Raw genomic sequence first — 23,413 nt, forward strand, 5'->3', positions numbered from 1 at the left:
TAATAACAAAAGAAATGCGGAAAGAGAAGCAGCATGTTCATTGGCAAAAAGTTACCGAAAAGCTGGTCAAACGGGGAGATACAAGAAGCGATTGCCGAACAATAGAAAGCATCCCGAGAGCACAGGCAGCCAAAGAAGGCGCAGTTGCCGCAAGAAGAAGTAGCCAGTAAATGGGAAATATACCGCGAGAAAAAGTTTATGGTTCAAATACTGATGCAAGCAATGATAAAAGGTGAAAGTGAACGTTGGTTGTCAGAAAGACGGGAGAAATAGAAGGCCGCAACTAGAATATTTTGGCACCACATAAACTTATTAGGTAGGAAGTCGGAAACAATACAACATATCCTAGAGGAAGATGGAAACAAATTGGAAGGGAACGCGGCATTAAATTGCCTCGGAAAAATAACAGCCGAATCTTTCCAAGGCACTGATGAGGCTTTAATTGAGCAAAGAAAGAGCGTGAAAGAGAACCAGATGGGAAAGGAGCTGGTGCTCACAAATTTGAACTGGAAGAAATCCCAAGATAACCTTCTGAAGCCGACAGCCACAGGGCTAGACGAAGTTCCAGTTAGGCTGATTAATCAACTATGTCCAAAAAACAAGGAAGCTCTGTGGAAAGCAGTAGAAAAAGTCTAAAAGATAGGCGACTACCAGACAGTTGGCGACAAAGTGAAATAAATATAATTTATAAAGGTAAGGGGGAGAAAGGTAGAATTCACTCGTATGGACCGTTGACCATTACAGAGGTAATACACAGGTTAGCAATGCAGGCAATTAAATTAAAGCTGGAAGAAAGGGCAGAGAATAATGGCATTTTAGAGGAACTGCACGATGGCTTCATAATAGATAGGCGTCTAGATTATAATTTTTTCTCCTTACTCAGTCTATTGAATTATTCAGAGCAGAAAAGAAATATATGTGGCGTTTTTAGAAATTACAGGAGCGACAACATAGGCCACAACATTTTGTGGGATATTCTCGAAGGGGAAGGCTTAGGTGACGATTGTATAGAGCTTTTGAGAGAGATTTACCCAGAAAATACTGTTTTCATTGAATGGGAAGGGATGAGGAGCTAGGAGAAAGTTAATATCAACAAGTGACTGAGGCATGGGTGCCCGTTATCCCCACTGCTGTTTATGATGTACATGGTAAGGAGGGAAAGGGAACTAGAAAGAAGTAATATCGGGTTTAATCTCTCATACGAACAGGCCAGTGCAGTAGTAGAGCAGCAACTTCCAGGTTTGTTTTATGCAGACGACATTGTGTTGCTAGCTAACAGACAGTGGGACATGCAATGTCTGACTAATTCTGTGGAAAGGAAGGCGATAAGTTACGTCTGAAATATAGCGTTAAAAAAAAATGGGGTGTTATAGTATTCCATAAAAACAGCGAACAGACAGTGATAATACCGCGCGAGGAACTATCTCGCGTAAAAAAATACAAATACCTTGGTATACGGATAAACGAAGGCAATAAATATATGGAAATACAGGAAAAAGGAATAAAGTAAAGGGGTAGAGAAATGCGGCCATAATAAAACACAGAGCGCTATGGGGATGCAATAGATACGAGGTGCTGCGGGGTATGTGGAAAGGTGTAATGGTTCCAGGACTTACTTTTGGAAATGCGGTTGTTTGCTTTAAATCAGGGGTACAATCAGGACTCGATGGGAACCAAAGGTCAGTGGGACTCCATGCATTGAAGCTGTCCAGGGTGATATGGGCCGGACAAGTTTTGAAGTGAGGGAAGCTCACAGAAAAATTAATTATGAAGAATGACTTGGGAATATGGAAGAAAGTAAATGAATTGGGAGAGTGTTCGGTTATTTGTACAGGAAAAACATTGATTCACAGTGGAGGAAAAGAACTAGGAAGATTACCAGCAAGTATGTGGCCTGTGTGGCGAGAAACACAGCTACAAAGAACTCGTCAAGCGAAAAGTCAGAGGGTGACATAATCTCGTGGGTGGCGGCAATGGAAAGGAACCCTATTATGAGTAACTACTTAAGAGGAAAAAACGAAATCAGGAAAGAAACAATTTATGATAACCTAAAGGGAAGCTCATTACTTTTCGAAGTGAGATCAGAAGGCCTTAGAACACGCACCTAAAAGTGAGATATAAGAAGGAAGAAGAAGTATGTGCTTGCTGCGGTAAAGCCAGGGACACCATGGAGCATGTTTTATTAGAGTGTGAAGATATCTGCCAGCGGTTGATTTAGGAATCACTGGCCTCCTTGACGCCCTTGGGTTCAGCGAGAGCACAGGAAAAGTAAACATGTCCGCAATAGAGATTAGTAAACGGCAGTTTGAAGCTTGGCGAAAGAAAAAGAGGTAAACTAGAAACAACGGTGGTGGACAAAAAGAAAATTCACAGTAGGGTTTCAGAAACTTTGTATATGAGAATTCACCGTGTGTTTTTTTTCTTCTCTTTTCTTTAACATAGGTAGGGCACTGGGGATTAAAATAACAAGAGCTTGGTGGCACAGCCCATCGCCCCATTCCAAAGAGGACGCTCGTAACATCCTCACACACGTATATATATATATATATATATATGTACATATATAGATATGGACACCCTCCCTGCAGCCGAGGGGTAAGTTGGGCACGGTGTGAAACTAGTGTGTCTGTCGTTCCTTCAGAGCCAGCGATGGTGCTTGGCAGGGCCGTAGCCAGGGGGGGGGGGGGGGGGGCTTATGGGGCTTCAGCACCCCCCCCCCCCCCCCGAAATTTTTTCGTGCTGTACATGCACCGCTGACCAAAGCAACCCCCAGCGCCGCAAATTATTCTGGATTTTGTCTAGAACGTCTTTTTCACGCTCTAAAGGCCATTTCACTGCGAAAATTGTGAACTCGGGCTGGATTTCGCGGCAACGCCAATGCACCGGCAGTCGCATAACGCAAGCAGCCCCATCCGAGCACAAAGTTTCAAGGACGTTTTGATGGCGAACGGGATCACCGCGGCATCTCGCGGAGGCCGTGGAATCTACACTCTATCATGGAATCTATGGACCGCGTGGCTGTCAATTCCGAAACTTTATGGATATAAAGTTCTTATAAATTTTTTATGCGAAACGTGCATTGACATTTCCAAACGTGCGCTTTAGATTTTCAATTGCGGAACTGCAATTGAAAATTATGTTCCCATAAATATTTGACGCCAAAGGTTTGTTAACATTTCCAAAGTCGTTAATTGGGCCATACAACGGGACAAGCCAAATCAACACACTATCAGACAAGTTGACAAAGCCCGCAGCGACGCCCGATGAGACGAAGCGTTGTGGTGGTTCATTCGTGCCATCATGTCACATAAAAAAATATCAACATTTCTTTTCACCTGCGTCAAAGCATCCAGTGAAGACACTAAAGCCAGCCACGGCAACTACGTTCTTATTTATTTTTTTTTATTTTGACATTTAATTGCGATGACTCATTGAGCCTCTTCAGTTTTCTTGTTCTCGCTCCCCTACCCGCGGGCTGCCAGAGCCAGTCAGAGCGCATGCGTTTTTCTCGTGTTGCCCTGACCACCGCGCGGCGCACTTCGGCGCACATTCGGTTTTCTCTGGCTGAGTGCATTTTCGCCTGGCAGAGTTTTGGATGCTTTCTAGCTAGCAGACGAGAAAAAAAAAACAATGGTCGCTCGCCGCCATCACTAGGGGACTAGCGCAACCTTTCCAGAAAGTCTTGTCTAGCCGGTGTAGGATACCGAGCAGTATGGGCATGGTTCTTGGTGGACCAAGCATCTCGTGTTTTCTTCGATATTCCTTTAACAGCCACATTAGTTACCCAAAGTAGGCATTCGATTGTGACCAACATACTTTCCGTTTTTTTCCATTACGGTGCCCCTGCCCCACAAAAGAAACAAAAAAGAAGACGTTGCGGCACAGCGAATTGTCGCATGGTGAAAGTTCTATTTTGTTACGTCTTTTGCGGAATGTAATGGGCCATGGGACGCTTCAGCTGCTGGATACGCTTATTATATTATTGCAATAGCAGTTATATGGACACTCTAGGCGCATTCCTGCCGTCACCCTCATGTTCCGTATAAAGTCCAAGAGCGATAACATCGTGACCGTGCGCTGCATGCTGTATGTGCGAGTGAAAGCGCACGGGAAGGGGGGGCTGGAATGGGTGAGTCGACGATAGTGGCTCAGTCTTGTGTGCGCAAGGGAGAAAAGTGAGGAGCAAGCGCGCCGCCTTCCGTCGCACGCGATACATCGGGGGGCGTAGATGGAATGGGGGAGGGATGTAGGATTCTGTGAATCTGTGATTGCGCAACATGTTTATTTGCCTTGTTTGACCCATTATATGCCGTGACATTTTCTTACATACATAGATTTATTTTAGACTTATACGTATGCTTAGTTATCTTGTTGCGAGGTTTTGTGCATAAGTGCAGTGAACTTTGTTTCCAGTGGCACTTTTTTGCCCTTTCAGCTAGCTGTATCTTCGCATTTGTATATTCCATAGTATCTTTGCATTTCTAATATATGAGGGTGAGTCAAATGATAGCGAGCCTGCCCACCCTGCGCAATTATTGCTCTGTTCATTATCTGCAAGGCCTGCGCGTAGCACGCAGGCATCTCTCATTTACAAAATTGGCACACAGGTGTGAGGATAAATGTTCTTTAATGCACTCATACACTGGGTTGAACATGGTTGCGAGACAAAATGGATGCTCCAGAAGTTGAGCAGCGTGGTGCCGTGAGGTTTTTGACAGCTGAAGGTGTTTCCCAAAAAGAAATTAGTCACCGTAAGGCTGCCGCATACATTGAACATTTCATTTCATTGGCCACTGTGAAGCGTTAGAACAAAGGGTTCAAAGAAGGACATGAAAGTTGCAAAGACGATCCCAGACCGGACCAAAGCCATCGTGCAATCACCCCCAACAAAATTGCAAAGGTTTTTGATGAGCTGATGACACAAGAACGGAGGATAAGCATTGATGAACTTGCAGGGCGTGTGAACATGAGTCACGGTTCGGTTCACCGTCACCGTTCATGCCATAATTCATGAGCATCTCGGTTATCGCCTTTTGTGTGCGCAATGGATGCCCAAGATGTTGAACCACCGCCAGAATATGGAGAAGTTCGGCGCTGCCTTTACTCATCTGACCCGGTATCACAATAAGGGTGACGATTTCTTCTCTGCAATTGTGATCGGTGACGAACCATCATGCCACTACTACGAGCCTGAAACACGACGGCAAAGCTTACAATGGAAACATTCGAATTCACCACCCCCAAAGAAAGCAAAGGCCGTCAATTCCGCCGGAAAGGTGTTGTTGACTTTTATTTTTCGGTCGTCAGGGGCCATTACTCATAGAATTTGCTAAATCTTGAGAGACTATCAATTGCTTCCGATATTGTGAAACGCCAGATCGGCTACGTGTCGCAATCAAGAACAAACTGCGTGAAAAATTTACTAATGGGATTATCTTACCCCATGACAATGCCCGTCCCCATGTCGAGGATGTGGTTAATACAAAACTGGTTAAGTTCAAGTGGGAAATGCTGCAACATCCGCCACAGAGCTCAGACCTGTCGCCTTGTGACTTCCACATTTTGGGGCAACCGAAAAAACAGCTCAAGGTAACCAGATTCATCTCAGACGATGACGGGAAAGTCAGTTGCAGATGTTTTGAAGCAACAACCCAAGCAACTTGTTAGTCAATGGGACAAATGTCTAGATGCTCATGGAGGCTACTTTTAAATAAAGTACCCCGTTTGTCATATATTCGCAATGGCTCACTTTCATTTGAATCGCCCTCGTATATTCTGCGGAACTCCTGCTTTCTATACGTGCTCTCTGTTGCGACTATAATTTCGGTGCAATTACTCACGCTACACGACCGCTGACAGCTGCTCCTGCGTAATACATTGGTACAAATGACAGCGTCATTTAGATTTTTCACTGGCCGTTGCTTATGTACAAGAATGTAAACAAGGATCTTGAATGACAAAGTTTCATTAACATACTTGTCCTCAACTTGTTCATATCATGGCCTTTACATTTTTTCACATCAGCGGCATGCACTGCTTTGCTGGTTTCGAACTGATGTAGTTCTAAAGACCGTGTGATATTTTCTTTACTTACCAAATCGACAAAAAACATGGAAGCATTGACATCAATTATGTTGGGCACAGTTTTTGGCTCATACGAGTATAAAATTTTGTTTAAAAAATACATATTTTGCTTGTATTGACAGTGCGTAGCGTTCAATAATTCATTTGCAGCATCTTTGGCAATGGCAATGCAGTTATTGATGTATTTGATCCCTCGGGAAATTGTTTGAGAGGGAGCTTTAGCTCGGGCCCAACTCCGACGCGGCCTATTCAGATACATGTAAAATGCAGAAACACTTTTCTGAGATAACTCCTGAATCGCTTTTAATGACATTTGTTGCATTTGAGAGAGTAAGTTAAATTGTAGTGTCTGTTGGAAGCGGAATTTCGATTGAGGGCCCGAACTTTGTTTAAAATATTTTGAAAAATTCGAAACTTCGTAAGAAATAGAAGCACAAAGTTTACAAATTAATAGCTCTGCATCAAGAACATATATCGCGGTTCTGTAAACAGCATCCATTAAACCATTCAAAGCAGACAAATTCGATGTCTATTTGTATCTTACGTGAATTGGTTGTGTTATGTACGAGGGTACATTTTATTTAAGGCTTAATTATTTAAGACGCATGTGTAACATCAATTTTGTCCGCTCTAGATGTATTATTATGTGCAATTCACGTAATTATGATATAAATTTTCGTTGCTGATTTACAGAGTTGTAAACTTCCTTGTCTCGTTTTCTGAAAATTTTCGATTTTTGCCACTTCTCAATAAAATATTGACAACCCAAATCGAAAATTCGAAACAATCACTAGAATCTGAGTTTTTCCTTTAAATGCAACAAACCTCATCAAATTTGGTGCCGTGGTTGCCAAGAAAAACGAATTCTCCATCTACGTGCAGGGTTCGCACAGCCCCTTGAAACCCTTGAATATCCTTGATATTGACAGTATAAGTTCAAGGGCCCTTGAAACTACGTGAATATCCGTGAGCTCCTTGTAATCCTTGAAAATCCCGTGGGATTTGTTCCGATAAAGAAAATTAACGACGTACCTCTGCAAGTCACGCTGATTTTAAAGGCCCTTTCGCTTACGAATGCCCATGAAAACAAGCTGTGTCGACTAAAGGGCAACATCAAGAAGTTTCGGCTTTAAATCCCGCAGCCCCTACGTCGTCTGGCAACTAATATGCATCGGAAATCGAATCCAATCCAATGCGAGGCATATTGCTCGGTCGGTTACAGTGCCTAGAATATACGCTAGTGCACCGTCCATCGAGCGTCTGCAATGCGCGACGTTGGCACGGGCACTGATGCTTGCCGCCGCGGGCCACCAGATGGCGATGCCTGTCGGCACCATGCTATACCTTGGGGAGTTTGAATGGCGTTCGTTTGCGATGCGTTGATTGCAATGCGTAGTTTTCGCGCCTTGCTGCCGCTTTCGTTGCAGTCTTTTCTTCTTGTGAGTGGGTGTTTTGCATCTATGTGTGCGCTCGTCTGTCAAAGGAAACTTTAAACAGGTCGCAAAACTGCGATTTCCCAGACAGACGTGGAAAGAAACGGCTCCTCTCATTACCCAGCGCGTCCGCAGACCCCGAATGTATCGCGGATTGAGACAAGAACATAACAGAGGCAGATCTCTGGGCAAATGGGGAGGCTCGCGTCGTGTCTCGCCTGAAGTCCGCCCATGCCTCAGCATGGTCCGGCACAGTCTTGTAGTACAGCGCACCAAGCGGCCTGCGGCGGCAGGCGTCACTCTCGGTGCTACCGCGACACCCGCGCTCGGTGCACTAGTGAGTGCTCTTTTAGGCACTATAGTTGGACCGTCTGTCGGCCTCGTGCGCGCCTTTTCAGTGAAGTTCGTGTTTGCGTTGTGTGTTTGCTTTGACAAGATGGGCGTCTTGCGCTGGAGTTTGAGGTATAGTAGCGGCGCCTGGTGGCGGCGTGGGAAACGACATCCGGGTCGTACCAGCTTGGGTCGTATTGAACCCTGGCTGTGGCGAAGCACGTTTCTAGGCCGAGTTTTGCGTCGATTCGCACTTTTTTCTGCCCTGTTGCGAGTGTGAAAAGGCTCGTCACTTCTCACAGACCACGCTGCAAACTCGCCGCAGCCTATAGTTTAACGAAAATGGAATCTCCGTGTGCCATGGGACGTAATGGTAGGAGCAGAAGGAATCAGTGACGCCGATCCGGAGAGACCTAGCCCAGCCTCGAAAAGGCGTCACCGTCATTACTTCTGCGTCGTGGGCTGCCATGAACAAGAAGGCCTGAATCCCAACATCAGATTCTACCGTTTTCTTTCAAGGCCTCACGAAGTGGAGTGTCGGGCGCGCTGCATAGCTGCAGTTCGGCGTGCTGAGTAAGTGAAACTTCGCGCCATGCTGACTGCTTCGCCTGTCTTGAAGCTTGCTTGATTATCTGTGTTCTAAAGTTCGGTCTTTTGCACCTACAGTTCTGACAGCAGACCGACAAAGCAGCAGGCATGGCTGGTAATTCACGATTCGAGACCCGGCCACAGCGACAATTAACAATTCAACCGATGCGAAGTGGTGAAGTGTGTGCAAATGAGCACAAATGGTCGGGCTCATTCGATGACAATCCACTACTCCACTACGAGGAGCACAGATTAAGAGAGTTAAATGCGCTCATCCTTGATCTCAAGCCAGCACTTTGAGGCAGCGCAGCAAGGCAGTATTGATTGCAGCACATCGATGTTCGAGCTCTGTCATTAAAACCTACATCAAGCGAGCAGCCCACGAGCTCGCGCTGCAGCGCGATTCGCACGTATGTGCGAGCTCATATGCAATGCATCAGTTACTACCAGTTATTAAAAGGGACAGATGGCCGCTACTATAACGCAGGCATAACTACTTGTTTAGCGGCATGCAGTCAACAAAGATTGCAGGAGGCCCGCTGTTTCGCGGCATGTCGAAAGACCGCTGCCGTCGCGGCGCATACCGTCGTGTGCTTGAGCAGTTCCGTACACATGATGCCTGCTTATCGCTGCTGTGGGTTCATTTATAGCAAGCATTTCCACGCGTTTGTGTGCCTGAATCTAGCAGCTAGCGTGCAAACTTTACCTGAAGTTTCACTTCGTATGCGACTCGCTTCACTTGCGATTGACACGGTGCTAAATCTTCGCTGCCTAATTCTTGAATGGCGTACACGTATTCGGCACTGCATAATTTCTTGCCTTTACGAAGCGTGCCACCCCTGAAAAAAAATCTTCGGCGCCCGATATTCGCTGCAGGCCGTGAAACAACACAACCGAAAGTGGCGGGTCCACATTGTAAACGTGCTTTCCGAAGCAGACGACCGAGCTTGGTACGTCCCATTTTAGCACAGAGGGCGCTTTTTAGCACCTTTCTTTCTTTCTTTCTTTATTGATTTATTTAAGACAATGAACAGATTGTCTTAGGGGACACGGCTAAAGGCAAAACATTTGCCTGACTAGGCCGTGCCACCCGTACATTGGCAGCAACATGGCAGTGGCAGGCTTTCAGGAGGTCACACATGAAATTAAAGTAGTACACATTTTCAACACTTGAGTACACAATTCGCGTAAGAAGAAAGGAAAAAAAAGGTTAAAGTTTATACAGTTTTCTAATCAATTGAAGCACAACAACGAAAAAAAAAAAGTATGTACGAAATTTTCCACACCTGTAGCTGACAGGTTAAAGTTTACACAGTTTTCTAAAAACAATAACAAAAAACATGAACAAAATTTTCTATACCTGTAGTTCAACATTTCTATTAGTCTTCGGATAATAACAATTCTTTTACCGTTTTCTTAAAGCTTTGCTTTGATATTCCAGAATTTAGCAGGTCCAATACCAAGGGGTAGTCGTTTAGAAGGTTAGGAAGTTGAACTGCTAGTTTTTGATCTCCGTATTTCGTTCTGCAACGTGGTTTTCCTATCAGAGTTTTTCTGAGGTTATAATTTGTCGTTCTGCCATGGTATTTACTTTGGAAGGAACATTTGTCTTCCCAGAATTGCCGTGAAATTTCGAGGAATAATTTGTAAGTGTGAAGTTTTGATGCTGTTAATATTTTGTATTTGTTATAGTATAGTTTAGTGGTATCAGTACGTTCTAAGTTACCTATCGCGCGCAGTGCGCGGTTTTGGAGTGTTTGAATTGATTTTAGGTTAGTTTGTGTAGTGGTCGACCAAACTAGCAAACAATACGTTAATCGAGAATGTATAAGCGCGTTGTAAATATTGCGCTTCACATTTATCGGTAGCAAATATCGCAACCTATTTAGCACACCGACAGCACGAGCGATATTTTTTCTAAGAACGTCTACGTGCGGTGACCAGGACATATTTTCATGGAATATAACTCCTAAAAATATGGCTGTTGTTGCCTGTTCGAGGTTGACCTTCTGAAACTGGAGTGTTATCTGAGGGTGGATTATTGTTCCTTTTGATTTAAACACTAGATACTTAGTTTTAGTTATGTTTAATTGGAGTTTATTCGCATTTAGCCACAAGCTTAGTTGCTGTAACCAGATGTTAGCTTGCTCAAAAAGATTTCCTATTTCCCTTCCTGAGAAGAACACGTTAGTATCATCCGCGTATAATATAATATTGGAACAGCCTTGAATATTGACAATATCATTAATATAGAGTAAAAATAAAACAGGCCCCAAGACGGATCCTTGCGGCACGCCGTATTTAATGTGCTGGATTTCGGAACTAACTCCATTTATTGTTGTGTACTGTGTTCTAGAGGTCAGATAGCTTTTTATTAAGGATAATGCGACACCACGAATTCCATAAAGAGGTAGCTTTTTCAAAAGGACATTGTGTTGCACGCAATCGAAGGCCTTCCTAAAATCTAGAAAGATACCTAGAGTTAACATTCGGTTTTCTATGTTGTCAAGGATTTGTTCCTTTATTTCAAGTAAAGCGGTTTCTGAAGATTTAGCCTTACAGAAACCATATTGCTCCTGAGCTATTATGTTATATGTGTTTAGAAACTGACAAAGTCTTCTATTAATTACATGCTCAGCAATTTTCGCGAAGCCAGAAAGAACGGATATTGGCCTGTAGTTATTCATGTCGTTAACTGGGCCACTCTTATGAATGACAGTCACTCGGGCTAGCTTCATCCTATCTGGAAACACACCGTTAGAAAGAATTAGGTTACAGATATGTGAAAGAGGCGCGCTTACAATTTCACTGACGGCTTTCAACGGCTTCACTTTTATATCATCTTCACCTGAAGCACAACTGTCTTTCAACGATAAAATTATTGTCTGTATCTCGTGCTGCTCAGTAGGCGCCAAGAACAGCGTAGAAGAACATCGATTTAATATATATTCCGTGCAAGAGACTGGTGTATCATTTTGTGAGGACGCACCAGCGTTAATAAAATGAGAATTAAAAGTATTTGCAACCTCAATATCTGACAATTCACTATGCTGAAATGCAACTTTTCTTGCGATAGCGCCTTTGTTAATTACTTCATTGATCGCTTTCCACATGAGATTTGAATTTCCCATGATAGCAAAAAACTTGTTCACGTAATATTCTTGTTTAGAGCGTTTAATATCGGAATTCAATTTGTTACGCTCAGATTTGAAAGACCGAAAGTCATCTTCGCTTCTGCTACTCAAAAAGATTTGGAAGAGCTTGTTACGACATTTTATCCTGTTATAGAGGTCACGAGTTATCCAAGGCTTTCTAGCTTTGTTGTCGACCTCTTTCGCAGCGCTCCCTGGGCAATGCAAGAGCCCCATGCCGGGCGGAAAGTGCAAGTTTCAGTCTGCGTGGCTTCAATATACGGACTATCGTCACTGGGTGAGACCGGAACCAAGCGATCCTTATCGAGCAAAGTGCGCAATATGTCAGAAGACGGTCGACATTGCAACGATGGGGGAATCTGCCTTGAAGAGCCACCGATCCAAAACTGCAGCAGGTGAGGGCTGCTCATCCGTCGCAAGTTTCAGGCAAGCGTTAAATCTGACGTCTGCGGCTCCTTGTAAGCGTGAAACCACGGCAACTTCCTCTCGGGCTGCGACACTTGACGAAGACTGCAGAAAGCATGATTCCGTGATCGAAGCCGAGATTTTGTGGACGATGAAAGTTGTGTCGTCACACTACTCCTACAGCTCCAGTGGATCCATTTTCCAGCTATTCCAGAAGATGTTTCCGGATAGCGAGGTTGCGAGAAGCTTCACTTGCTCTGAGAAAAAATGCGCGTATGTCGCGTGCCACGTCTACGCCCATTTTTCACTTCGCAGGTAGAACAAATGATGGAGAAGTCTGACAATTTTGTTGTGCTTTTTGACGAAACCTTGAATGAATACTTGCAAAGAAAACAACTTGATGTTCACGTCAGATTGTGGAACAACTGTTAGGTGGCAACCAGATACCTGACTTCGACATTCATGGGTCACAGCACAGCGGATGACCTTATGCAGAAGTTGACGGAGACACTCGCGTCTTTTCCCCCTGAGCAGGATTGTGCAGCTCTCGATGGACGGCCCGAATGTCAACTGGAGTCTTTTCAACAAGTTGCAGCAGCACATGAAGAATTACTTTCAAGTTCAGTGTTTGGATATTGGTTCATGTGGCTTGCACACAGTGCATAGTGCTTACAAAGCAGAAATGCATGCGATGAGCTGGCCAGTTGACACCTTTCTTTAGAGCTTATTCTCGCTCTTCCATGATGCACCGGCCCGCCGTGAAGATTTTGTTGAAGAAACAAGGAGCAAGCTGTTTCCACTTCTTTTCGTACCCCACCGTTGGGTCGAGGACGTGCCATGACTGGAGAGAGCCCTGGCTATGCGGGAGCATTTGAGGCACTACACCGAAGCAGTGAGCGACCATAGGCTGCCCTTGCCGAAATGTAGAGCGTATGCGAACGTCAGTGATTTTCTAAAGGACCAGCTTGCACTTGCGAAACTGAACTTTTCCTTAAACATTGCAATGGTTGTGCAGCCTTTCTTGACTGTTTTTCAGAGTGATTCTCCAAAGACATTTTTTTTTAGCGAAAGAGCTCGAAACTGTCTTGAGGAGCTTGCTTGCAAGGTTCATGAAGCGCTCGGTGTTGACAGAAGCCATGAGCATCACGAATTTGCTGCGAATTGATGTTCATGATACTGCCAATTACACGTCACTTGAGAAGGTGGACGTTGGACGAGTGTCTGAGAAGATCTTAAAGAGCGGAAAAGCGAGTACCAAGTGTGTTTTTGAATTTAGGGGTGAGTGTCGGAAGTTCATTGTGAACTTGATCCTGAAAATCATGGAGAGAAGTCCTATTAGGTACCCTCTGGTTCGAGGGTTGTCATGTTTCGACACCAGGGAGATGTCAAAGACAGAAATGTTCCTTGGGAAGCTGAAAGTTGTTCTTAACTGTTTAATTGACAGCAAGCTTCTTTCTGAGCACAAGAGCGATATTGTGCGTGCACAGTACATTCAGTTCTGCCAAGAAAAACGGCATGAACTGCAAAACTATGAAAGAGACCAGGAACGCCTGCACGTTCTCTTCGTGCGCCTTTTGAAGCATGACCCGGCGTTCTCGATGTTGTCGGAAGTACTGACGTTCCTTCTCTTGCTTAGCCATGGGCAGGCGTCGGTAAAAAGAGGTTTCAGTGTAAACAAGCAGATCGCGGTCGAAAATATGGCAGAGCTCTCGTATACCTCACAACGAGTCATCTGCGAGGCCGTGAAAACCCACGGTGGGAACTGAAGTCATCAGTGCGCCAAGCCAGGCATAGGTATGCGTTATACATGGACGAAAAGAAGAAGCAAGCTGTAGCACAGCAGGTAACCTTGAAGAGAAAAGAACTCGAGCTAGAGCTACAGAGCATGCAAGAGAAGAAGACAAAGCTCCAAAAAACTCTTAAGTGCTTGCAGGAGTCAGTGGATCGCTTTTCAGAAGACGCCGAAGCAAAAAATGACCTGACTTGTCTTGTCAAGGCCAACAGTTGCCGTCGAACAGCCAAAGAAAAAGAAGCGGAGATAACAGCTCTTGAAAGTGAAATTAATGCGAAAATAGGGCTCCCTTCCTAAGTCATGTGAGGAAATAAAATTATGCTAACACTTCTTGAATTCTGCCTTTTTGCATCCTTGAAATCCTTGAAATGTCCTTGAATTTTCAGTCAAATATTGTATAGGAACCCTGTACATGTATTTAGATAGGTGCATCCGACCTAATGTTTCCTCTTAGGAGAAGGCCCAGCTGCATTGTGAGCCCCCCCTTGCCACACACGAAATTTCTGGCTACGCCACTGGTGCTTGGTGCCTCCCTTCGCAAATACTATAATAACTTCACCTGCTAGTGTGTTAAAATCCGCTGCGCTTTGCAAAGTGAGCATACAATTCCTTGTCGGTTCCAGCAATAATTTGCCAATATTTTGTGATGGCAGAGCACAAGGAGCAGAGTGCACTCCAAAAGAAGTTGCCGTAATTTTGCACCTCTAAGCCGCACCAAACATCGTAAAAAATTTACTGTAAGGTCAGGATCGGGGTGTGAATTACTGGAATTTGGATCTGAAGTTTCGTGCGCTGCCACAAAGCCACACTTCAGGGCAAGGTTTTCGAGTACTCACACTTTCGCTATCTCCTGGGGAATCCCACCCTTTTTCCACCCCTGTGTGTTGAAGCTCCCTTCTCACCTCCTGCACTGCCGTTCATTTTCCTCCTCTCAATGGGTCGCCATATTGCGTTTAGTAGTTATTGAATAGTGCATGTGGTGCTGGCAAAGTGGAACTTCGGTCACGATAAGCCGTGCTCAACGGCCCAACTCCTGTCTCCGGAAACAGAACAACAGTCATTGGCTTAAAATATGACATGGACAAGTGGTTTATCCCCAAATGGATGCTGTTTTGTACACATCTGGGGGTTGTGTATGCAGTTATTTTCATGGGTTATACATGCATATTGTTTTTTTTCTTTCTGGGCTGTTCTGAAAGAGGATGTGGGTTGGCAGGTTATATGGGAAAAACTGCAGCATTTCCTAGCTCGCTCCTTCAAACCTCGACTTAAGATAATGTTGCCAAAGGTCGGTGCGTGATCAAGACAAAACTCGCTGATGAAGTCTGGTAAAAAACAAATTTGTTGTGCCAGCGAATCATAACAAATTTTGCAAGTGCCACATATGGTTACCGGGCCTCAACTGATCATTGCGGACATGAGAGCAGGCTTGGTCCAAGCATTTTTGAAGTGTTCTCTAAGGGTCGTAGGAAAGAGTAGTCAAACACTCCACATTCCCTCACTTTGTAATTCTTTAGCTTTCTGAGAAATCCCTTTTATAAGTGAACTTCACATACAGGGTCATGAAGCATTCCAATGCAGAAATATTGAGTAAATAAAAATGGCCGTTAGGAGTTCTTTCTTTCATCGTACTTGAAATCACCCTGAAGATCTCCCAAATCAAATGAAAAAGATAGCTTGTCATTAAATTTAGCCTCTGTGTTCTTTTTTGGCATTTCCTAATAACTCTTATTAACTTTTTTTGTGTTTGCAGCATCGAGGCCTTTAATTTCTGCATCAACGGCCAAATGTGACAACTCAAAGCAAGGATGCTTCCACCGATGTCAGCTATGTGACTATGAGACTGATGAACTATTTCTTCTGGAAGCACATGCCAGCGTCCATACTGGCGAGAAGCTGTTTCATTGCCCTTCATGCCCTCAGAGCTTTCCACAGAAGCAGACACTGAAAACCCACCTGCTCACCCACACAGGCAAGACGCCATTTCAATGCACTTCATGCTTTCGGAGCTTCTCGATAAAGGCTCACCTGCTGCAGCACCTGCGCATCCATACGGGCGAGAAACCATTTCATTGCCTTTTATGCCCTCAGAGCTTTTCTCAAAAGTCCAACCTGAAAACCCACCTGCTCACCCACACAGGCGAGAAGCCATATCAATGCCCTTCATGCTCTCAATGCTTCTCGCGCAAGTCTTACATGAAAGCCCATCTGCACACCCACACAGGTGAGAAGCCATATCAGTGCCCTTCATGCTCTCAGAGCTTCTCGCAAAAGACCTCCCTGAAACAGCACCTGTACAGCCACACAGGCGAGAAGCCATATCAGTGCCCTTCATGCTCACGGGGCTTCTCACGAAAGAGCGACCTGAAAATGCACCTCCTCACTCACAAAAGCGAGAAGCCATTTGACTGCCCTTCATGCTGTCAGAGCTTCTCCCGAAAGGGCAACCTGAAAGCCCACCTGCGCACCCACACAGGCGAGAAGCCATATCAATGCCCTTCATGCTCTCAGAGCTTCTCGCGAAAGACCTCCCTGAAACAGCACCTGTACAGCCACACAGGCGAGAAGCCATATCAGTGCCCTTCATGCTCTCGGGGCTTCTCACGAAAGGGCGACCTGAAAATGCACCTCCTCACTCACTCAGGCGAGAAGCCATTTGAGTGCCCTTCATGCTCCCAGGCATTCTCACGAAAGGGCGACCTGAAAATGCACCTCCTCACTCACAAAAGCGAGAAGCCATTTGACTGCCCTTCATGCTGTCAGAGCTTCTCACGAAAGAGCAACCTGAAAACCCACCTGCTCACCCACACAGGCGAGAAGCCATATCAATGCCCTTCATGCTCTCAATGCTTCTCGCGCAAGTCTTACATGAAGGCCCATCTGCACACCCACACAGGTGAGAAGCCATACCAGTGCCCTTCATGCTCTCAGAGCTTCTCGCGAAAGACCTCCCTGAAAGAGCACCTGTACAGCCACACAGGTGAGAAGCCATATCAGTGCCCTTCATGCTGTCGGGGCTTCTCACGAAAGGGCGACCTGAAAATGCACCTCCTCACTCACTCAGGCGAGAAGCCATTTGAGTGCCCTTCATGCTCCCAGGCATTCTCACGAAAGGGCGACCTGAAAATGCACCTCCTCACTCACAAAAGCGAGAAGCCATTTGACTGTTCTTCATGCTGTCAGAGCTTCTCACGAAAGAGCAACCTGAAAGTTCACCTGCGCACCCACACAGGCGAGAAGCCATATCAGTGCCCTTCATGCTCTCAGAGCTTCTCATACTTGAGCACCTTCAGGAAACACACGAGGCAAGAAGCCATTTCAGTGCCCACTCTACCTACAGAGATTCTCGTTGAGGAATGCCCTGAAGATACACCAGTGCATTCATACAGGAAACCGGCCATAAAGTTGCACCATTCGCTCCAGGTCCTCATCACTTGAACAAACTTAAGAGAGCACAGCACCATGGTGCTGTAGGGTAGGTCAACAATCTTGTTGAACTAGAGTCTGAATTGCAAAATATACATATGTGTAGTATGTTACATTGTAATACATAGTAGTACAAAGTGTTATGTATAGTATGTCACTTGTGCTACCCCATCAGGTAGCACAAGTGTCTCTACATACTCCTGAGAGCAAGCTTTAACTCGAGCCAAACTCCGATGCCGCCTATTCAAATACATGTAAAATGCAGAAACGCTTTTCTGAATAACCAGTGGGTCGATTATAATGAAATTTGTTACAATTGGAGGGAAAAAGTTAAATTCTGGTGATTGCTGGAAGCATAGTTTTGGTTGAAGGCCTGAATGTTATAACAGGAATTTACAAAGATGGTCCAGCATGAAAAAAATTGGAGCTAGAACTTCATAAATTTTTAGCTCTGTACCTGGAATAGACATCATAGCTCAGTAAGCTGCATAAGTTAGATCTTTCAAAGCAGACAAATTTGATGTATGAATTTATTTCTTTTGTTAATTTCTTACACTATTTACGGGGACCTTTCAAATGTCCTACTCACTTATTATTTATTTATTTCTTTATTTACAAACGCTGCTATCTCATTTCGAGACATAGCAAAAGTGGGTTACATAACTTATGAACACAAAAATGTCAACTAACATGATTAGGCAGTTCTTTCTGAAATTGATTAGTCGGCAATAAACGCAGAGAACCATCTAAGTTATTCCATAATTCAACAGAGTGGGGAAAAAAAGAAAACTTAAAACATCTATTATTGCAATGAAGGGAGCTATGTTTAATGGGTGAATACGTCGGGTTACTCGAACAGTAGGTGCGATTAGCAAAGTAGGTGCTTCAATGTTCGTCGATCCTTGTATGATTTTGTGCTGCAAGATTAGACGGTCACACGTGCAACGAAACGACAATGGGTCCAGTGATAAAGCGTGTACGTGCGATGACGGTGAAAACATACGGTCATAACGGCCATAGATAAATCTAGCAACTTTTTTCTGAGCGGATTCTAATTTGGAAATATCCTTTATGCGATGAGGCGACCACACTACAGAAGCATACTCAAAACAAGTCTAATTAGTGATTTGTAGGCCGTAAGCTTGCACTCTTTAGTGCCTTGCTTTAAAGTTCGTTTTAGGCACCCTAATTTTCGCAGCGCTTTAGAGCAGACTGTATTGATATGATTATGGCAACTATGGTTAAATGTGAAAGTAAGTCCAAGGTATTTCAACCCGTTAAGTTCGTTAATACTGTACCCTTGAGTGCTGTACGTGAATTTGAGGGACTGTTTCTTGTTAGTAAAAGTCATTGCCACAGTTTTGCTGAAGTTAATGCTCATCTGTCATGTTAAAATAAATAAATGATGGGGTTTATCGTGCCAAAACCACTTTCTGATTATGAGGCCCGCCGTAGTGGAGGACTCCGGAAATTTGGACCACCTGGGGTTCTTTAATAACGTGCACCTAAATCTAAATACACGGGTGTTTTCGCATTTCGCCTCATCTGTCATGCGTTACTCCAGTCTAAAAATGACAAAATACGTTGTTAAGCACTTCTTGTCTGAAGAGACAAATGTTGGAATAGATCACATAATCATCTGTGTCTGAGAAATATTTTCACTTGTGCGTTTCTGGCTACTTCAATAATGTCATTAACATATATGATGAATAAGAGCGGCCCGAGAACTGAGCCCTGCAGCACCCCTGACATGACCTGAGCTATAGAAGAGGTTTTGCAATTAAAAGTGACGGATTGGAATCGGAGGTGCAGGTAATCGGATATCTAGTCAATTAGTTTATTACCAGGAAAGATTGCAGCAAGTTTTGAAAGTAGTTTTCTGTGGCTTACCGTGTCAAATGGTTTTGAGTAGTCGATAAAGATGGCATCAAGCTGACCGCAGTTATTTAGTGAAGTGGCTATGTCATGCGTAAATTCTAGTAATAGCGCTGTAGGAAATCCTGCTCTAAAACCATGCTGCTGTGGGGACAGAAAGTTCATCATCATCATCATCAGCCTGGTTACGCCCACTGCAGGGCAAAGGCCTCTCCCATATTTCTCCAACAGAAAGTTATTTGCCGATAAATACTGAATGATGTGCTCAAGAAGTTTGCAACATGTGGGCAGCTAGTGATTAGCTGTTTGCTGCCGGATTTGAAGATGGGAATGATGTTAGCTTATTTCCAAACCTGGGGAACTGTCAACGTCTCAAGAGATTTGTCAAATATAACTGTCAAGTACCGGGCATTCCCTTCAGAGTATCGCTGTAAAAATTTCTTTGGCACTTTGTCAGCTCCAGAACTTCTTGTAGTATCAATTGTTAGTAATAAGTTGTGAACACCAGCGTAAGTTATAATGAGAGCAGGAAGACCTGGTAAAGTGTTGTTGATGCAGAAAGGACGATCGACGCCATCGTCCTGACAAAATACAGACTGAAAATAAGCGTTGAAAGTTTCGAAAATGCTCAAGGAAAGGGTGATCGTTAATGATCAATGATGAAGTGTCATGAGCAGCCGGAATCACTGTTTTCCAAAACTTCGATGAGTTTTCTTTCAACAATGTTGATAACGTGGTGTCGAAATAAAACTGCCTGGCTTCGTGCATTTTGCTTTTTAATTCGGACAGAAGCAGGTGCAGTATTCAGCATTGGTTGCTCTGACTGACATTTTTACGTTTCTGAAGCCTCTTGGTGCCCCTGATAAGATGAATAATGTCCCTATTATACCAAGGCTGCTTCGGGTTGCATTTCACACACTTCTTGGGAACAAACTGCGAGATGCATTTCTTAACAATGTTGCAAAACATATCAAACAACTTGTCCACACTGCAAATGCTGCTACATTGTGGAAAAGCGTCAGAAGAGAATGCTAGAATATTACCAATAGAATTGTCATCAGCATGGGAAAAATTATTGACAATCTGAAAATCAAGTCTATTGCACTCACAAGTGACATCAACCTTCAGCAGAACTCCCTTGTGATCGGACAGGCCTTCTATGATTTGGCAGTCCTATCCATTTTGTAGTAACCTTTGGTTAAGGAAAATCAGGTCTAGGATCGAGCTCTCTCGGGTAACGCTACTAACAATCTGTGTCAGATCTAACGACAAAACCAAGTCAATAAGTGAGTCACAAATCGGCCTGTCGTGACCATACGAAGCCAATGTACTCCAGTTAATACTTGGGGTATTGAAATCACCAGCAAGGATCAATTTGCAGTTGTGAAGCTTGTTTTAATATATAATTGCAACAATCTGGAAATATATATTTTTTTTCAGAATCAGGAGCCCGGTATAAAGCGCCAGTAGCCACCACAACATCACCTATTTATAATTTGCACCGTACCGACTCGGTGTTAGGAAGACTCGGTATCATTACAAAATCAATGCCTTTGTGAATAAATAAAGCTACTTCGCCGCCCCTACCACATAACCTCTCAAATCGCAAGACAGAGTAATTAGGAGGCACAAAGTCACCTTCCGTTACCAAGTCATCTAACCAAGTCTCAGTGACACAGATCAGAGATGGTTGATGGCATTCAATTAGCCAATTGAAGTGAACTAGCTTGTTCAATAGGCTGCGTGCATTTATATTCAGAAGGGTTAGGTTGTATCTATACCGAAGTAACTCTGTGCTGCTAGTGGGTATGTTGCTGGAAGTTTTGATAAGCGACCTGCTAGTGTCATCCCACAAGTAGCAGACGCTGTCTACTATCAGAATGCCAAAGGTCAGTCGAACCTTGTTCATGTTCTTCCTAAGCTCGAACGACTTACCCACAGAGCTTTGCGTGTCTGCCACACAGAGAAAGAAAAATTCTCACTGATATGAGTATCTGACCCTTTGAATTTAAAAGCGTTCCTTAATATCGAAGTCTTCACTCTGAAATCGAGCAACTTAAGTATGATAGGTCTCACCTTCCCATTTTTTTGTGCACCGAGCCTGTGACAGTGCTCAACACAGTTGCATTCTATTTTCAGTTTCGTGGAAAGGAGCTTCAGCACAGCGGCAAGTAGTTGCTCAGGGGATTCAAGCGATGGCTCAGGCAGGCCATAGATTATTAAATTGTTCCGACGTGATCGGTTTTCTAAATCGTCATTTTCTCTGCCCAGCAGTTCGATGGCTTTTCTAAGGCCGTCAACTGTTTCTTCTAGACTATACACACTCTGGTCGACGTTAGCGGCGGCCAACGCCCACGATTCTATCTTCAAATGCATCAATTTTAGCAGTCAGACTTACTAAATCTTGGCTTATTCATGTTTGCCCTTCTAGCAGTTCCGTGAGCATACATTCAGTTTTTGTGTATGGGCCAGGGTTTGACTCTACATCACCCGACATAATTAGCAATATTCTCAAGGAATGCAGCAAACAAAAAAAGGTACACAAAACGCACTCTGGGTCTGGCAGCAGCACCAAACAACGATCATCTCTTCTGAAGCAATGTACACGGTGTCTATTGCTTACCTGCAAGATGAAGCAAGCAACGTTCAGACAGCCGTTCGCCATGCTGCTACTGGACCCACTGAAGAGCAGAAGCCGCGAGTCTGGCTTTATATCTTCTTGTGACCACGTGAGCGTTGCAGCAGTAGTCCGCCATCCCCTGTTCGACCAGCACCGATGAAGTTCGTCATCGTCAATAAGCAGGTTCTCGTGTGATACGAAATCACACGTGCCATTGAAGGTGGAATCCAAGTTCACATGTACCGGAATGCCACGCAACCGACAAATGGAAAAAGCATAGTCCTCCGCATAGTGGTGGTCGAAGCAAGCAGAGATATGCAAGATGAAGCAAGCAAAGTTCAGACAGCTGTTCGTCATGCCGCTACCAGACTCACTATTAGTCGCATATTTTAACGCCATGTATAATACGTCAATTTTGTCCACTTTATAGATGTCCTACTTGTGGAATTTTACAGAATTGTGATATTTTTCATTGCTCAGTTAGATGTAAACTCTATAGTTTCGTTTTCTGAAAATTCGTGATTTTTCAACAATTGTTAATAAAGGACTGATGGCCTAAATAAAAAATTCACGACCGACACTCACTAGATTCTATTTCCTTTATATGCAACAAGCCTCATGAGGTTTGGGGCTGTAGTTGTCAAGAAAAACGATTTCTCCTTTCCCATACATTTATATGGGAGCCCCCAAGTTCAAGCTTGCTCTTAAAGGGTCCCTGAAACACTTTTGCAGGGTCACCATATTTCTTTTCTCAACATGTTATCAAACACAGAGCAAAAGGATTTATGTGAAATGACCCACATAAAGTCGTAGCAGAGAAAAAAAAATCAAAATAAAGTTAAACCTTAATTAAAAGAAGTCGGCAAAAACAGCTATTTGCTTTATTATATTGTGGCTTTTCATTATTTGAAAAGTAATCGATGTGTATTCGTATGTCACAAATTACTGTTTGCATGCCCCAACAAACTATGTATGTTCATTGTAATCATTATTGTTACACTACAGATGTCTGAATGATGTGTTCTTTAGGCTCTGTTTTTTTTTTTTTCAGTATTCTTTTTGGTACATATGAACTTGTTCTCTTAGACCAATTCATGTATTTGTTGGCTCTTGGTTCTGGTCTACATGGTTCATCTTGGATTCTGTTGATCTTATTCTATTTGTGCCTTTATTTTTTTTACAAATGGGTACTTTTTTAGAGGAATTGATAGTTCAGTAAGCTTTCCACTGTCTGTTTTACCAGAGCACCAAATAAATGCCAGTGTTTGTTGAGTATTCATTGTCTGTTCTTGATATTTCAATAATTTATTGACAGCATGCAATACAGTAAAAGCTCGTTAATTCGAACCGCAAGGGGAAGCCGCTTCAGTTCGAATTAACGAAAGTTCGAACTAACGAAAGTGAAGGAGCGCAACAGTACACTGCGATTTGGAAGCAGTAGGGCATGTCAGAAATTTGGCGTGTCAGAAAGTGATGGCGTGTGCCTGCGGCACACGCCATCTTCAAGTCGTAGCTCTGGGTCCGACTGTGCCACACCACCGATGTCTACCGAAACGAACGTTAGCCGAGGCTTAACACCATCACAATGAATCGCGACGGCCGATACCTCCTAAGCTGAAAACAGATGCACAACCGATGAAGACTGCCGAGACAAAGACGCTGAACATGTGAAGGTGGCGAAGGCCCTGATTCGTTGGTTCTTGATTGC

The 23,413-nt window shown here is 43.9% G+C and overlaps 1 protein-coding gene and 1 pseudogene across 5 annotated transcripts in view; both read left to right on the top strand.

Annotated features, from left to right (window-relative positions):
- The window catches only part of LOC139048777 (zinc finger protein 271-like), a 93,883-nt gene that overhangs the window by 39,739 nt on the left and 30,731 nt on the right, over positions 1-23,413 (top strand). For all 5 annotated transcript variants that reach the window (XM_070523376.1, XM_070523374.1, XM_070523372.1 and 2 more), the window contains exon 4: positions 15,538-17,259. In XM_070523376.1, coding sequence (XP_070379477.1) covers positions 15,538-17,222 — 1,685 coding nt within the window. In that variant the 3' untranslated portion in view covers positions 17,223-17,259. The remainder of the gene's footprint in view (positions 1-15,537; positions 17,260-23,413) is intronic.
- On the top strand, positions 11,802-14,081 carry LOC139048678 (uncharacterized; annotated as a pseudogene).

This window comes from Dermacentor albipictus, chromosome 8, assembly GCF_038994185.2.
Source record: "Dermacentor albipictus isolate Rhodes 1998 colony chromosome 8, USDA_Dalb.pri_finalv2, whole genome shotgun sequence".
Lineage (NCBI taxonomy): Eukaryota > Metazoa > Arthropoda > Arachnida > Ixodida > Ixodidae > Dermacentor > Dermacentor albipictus.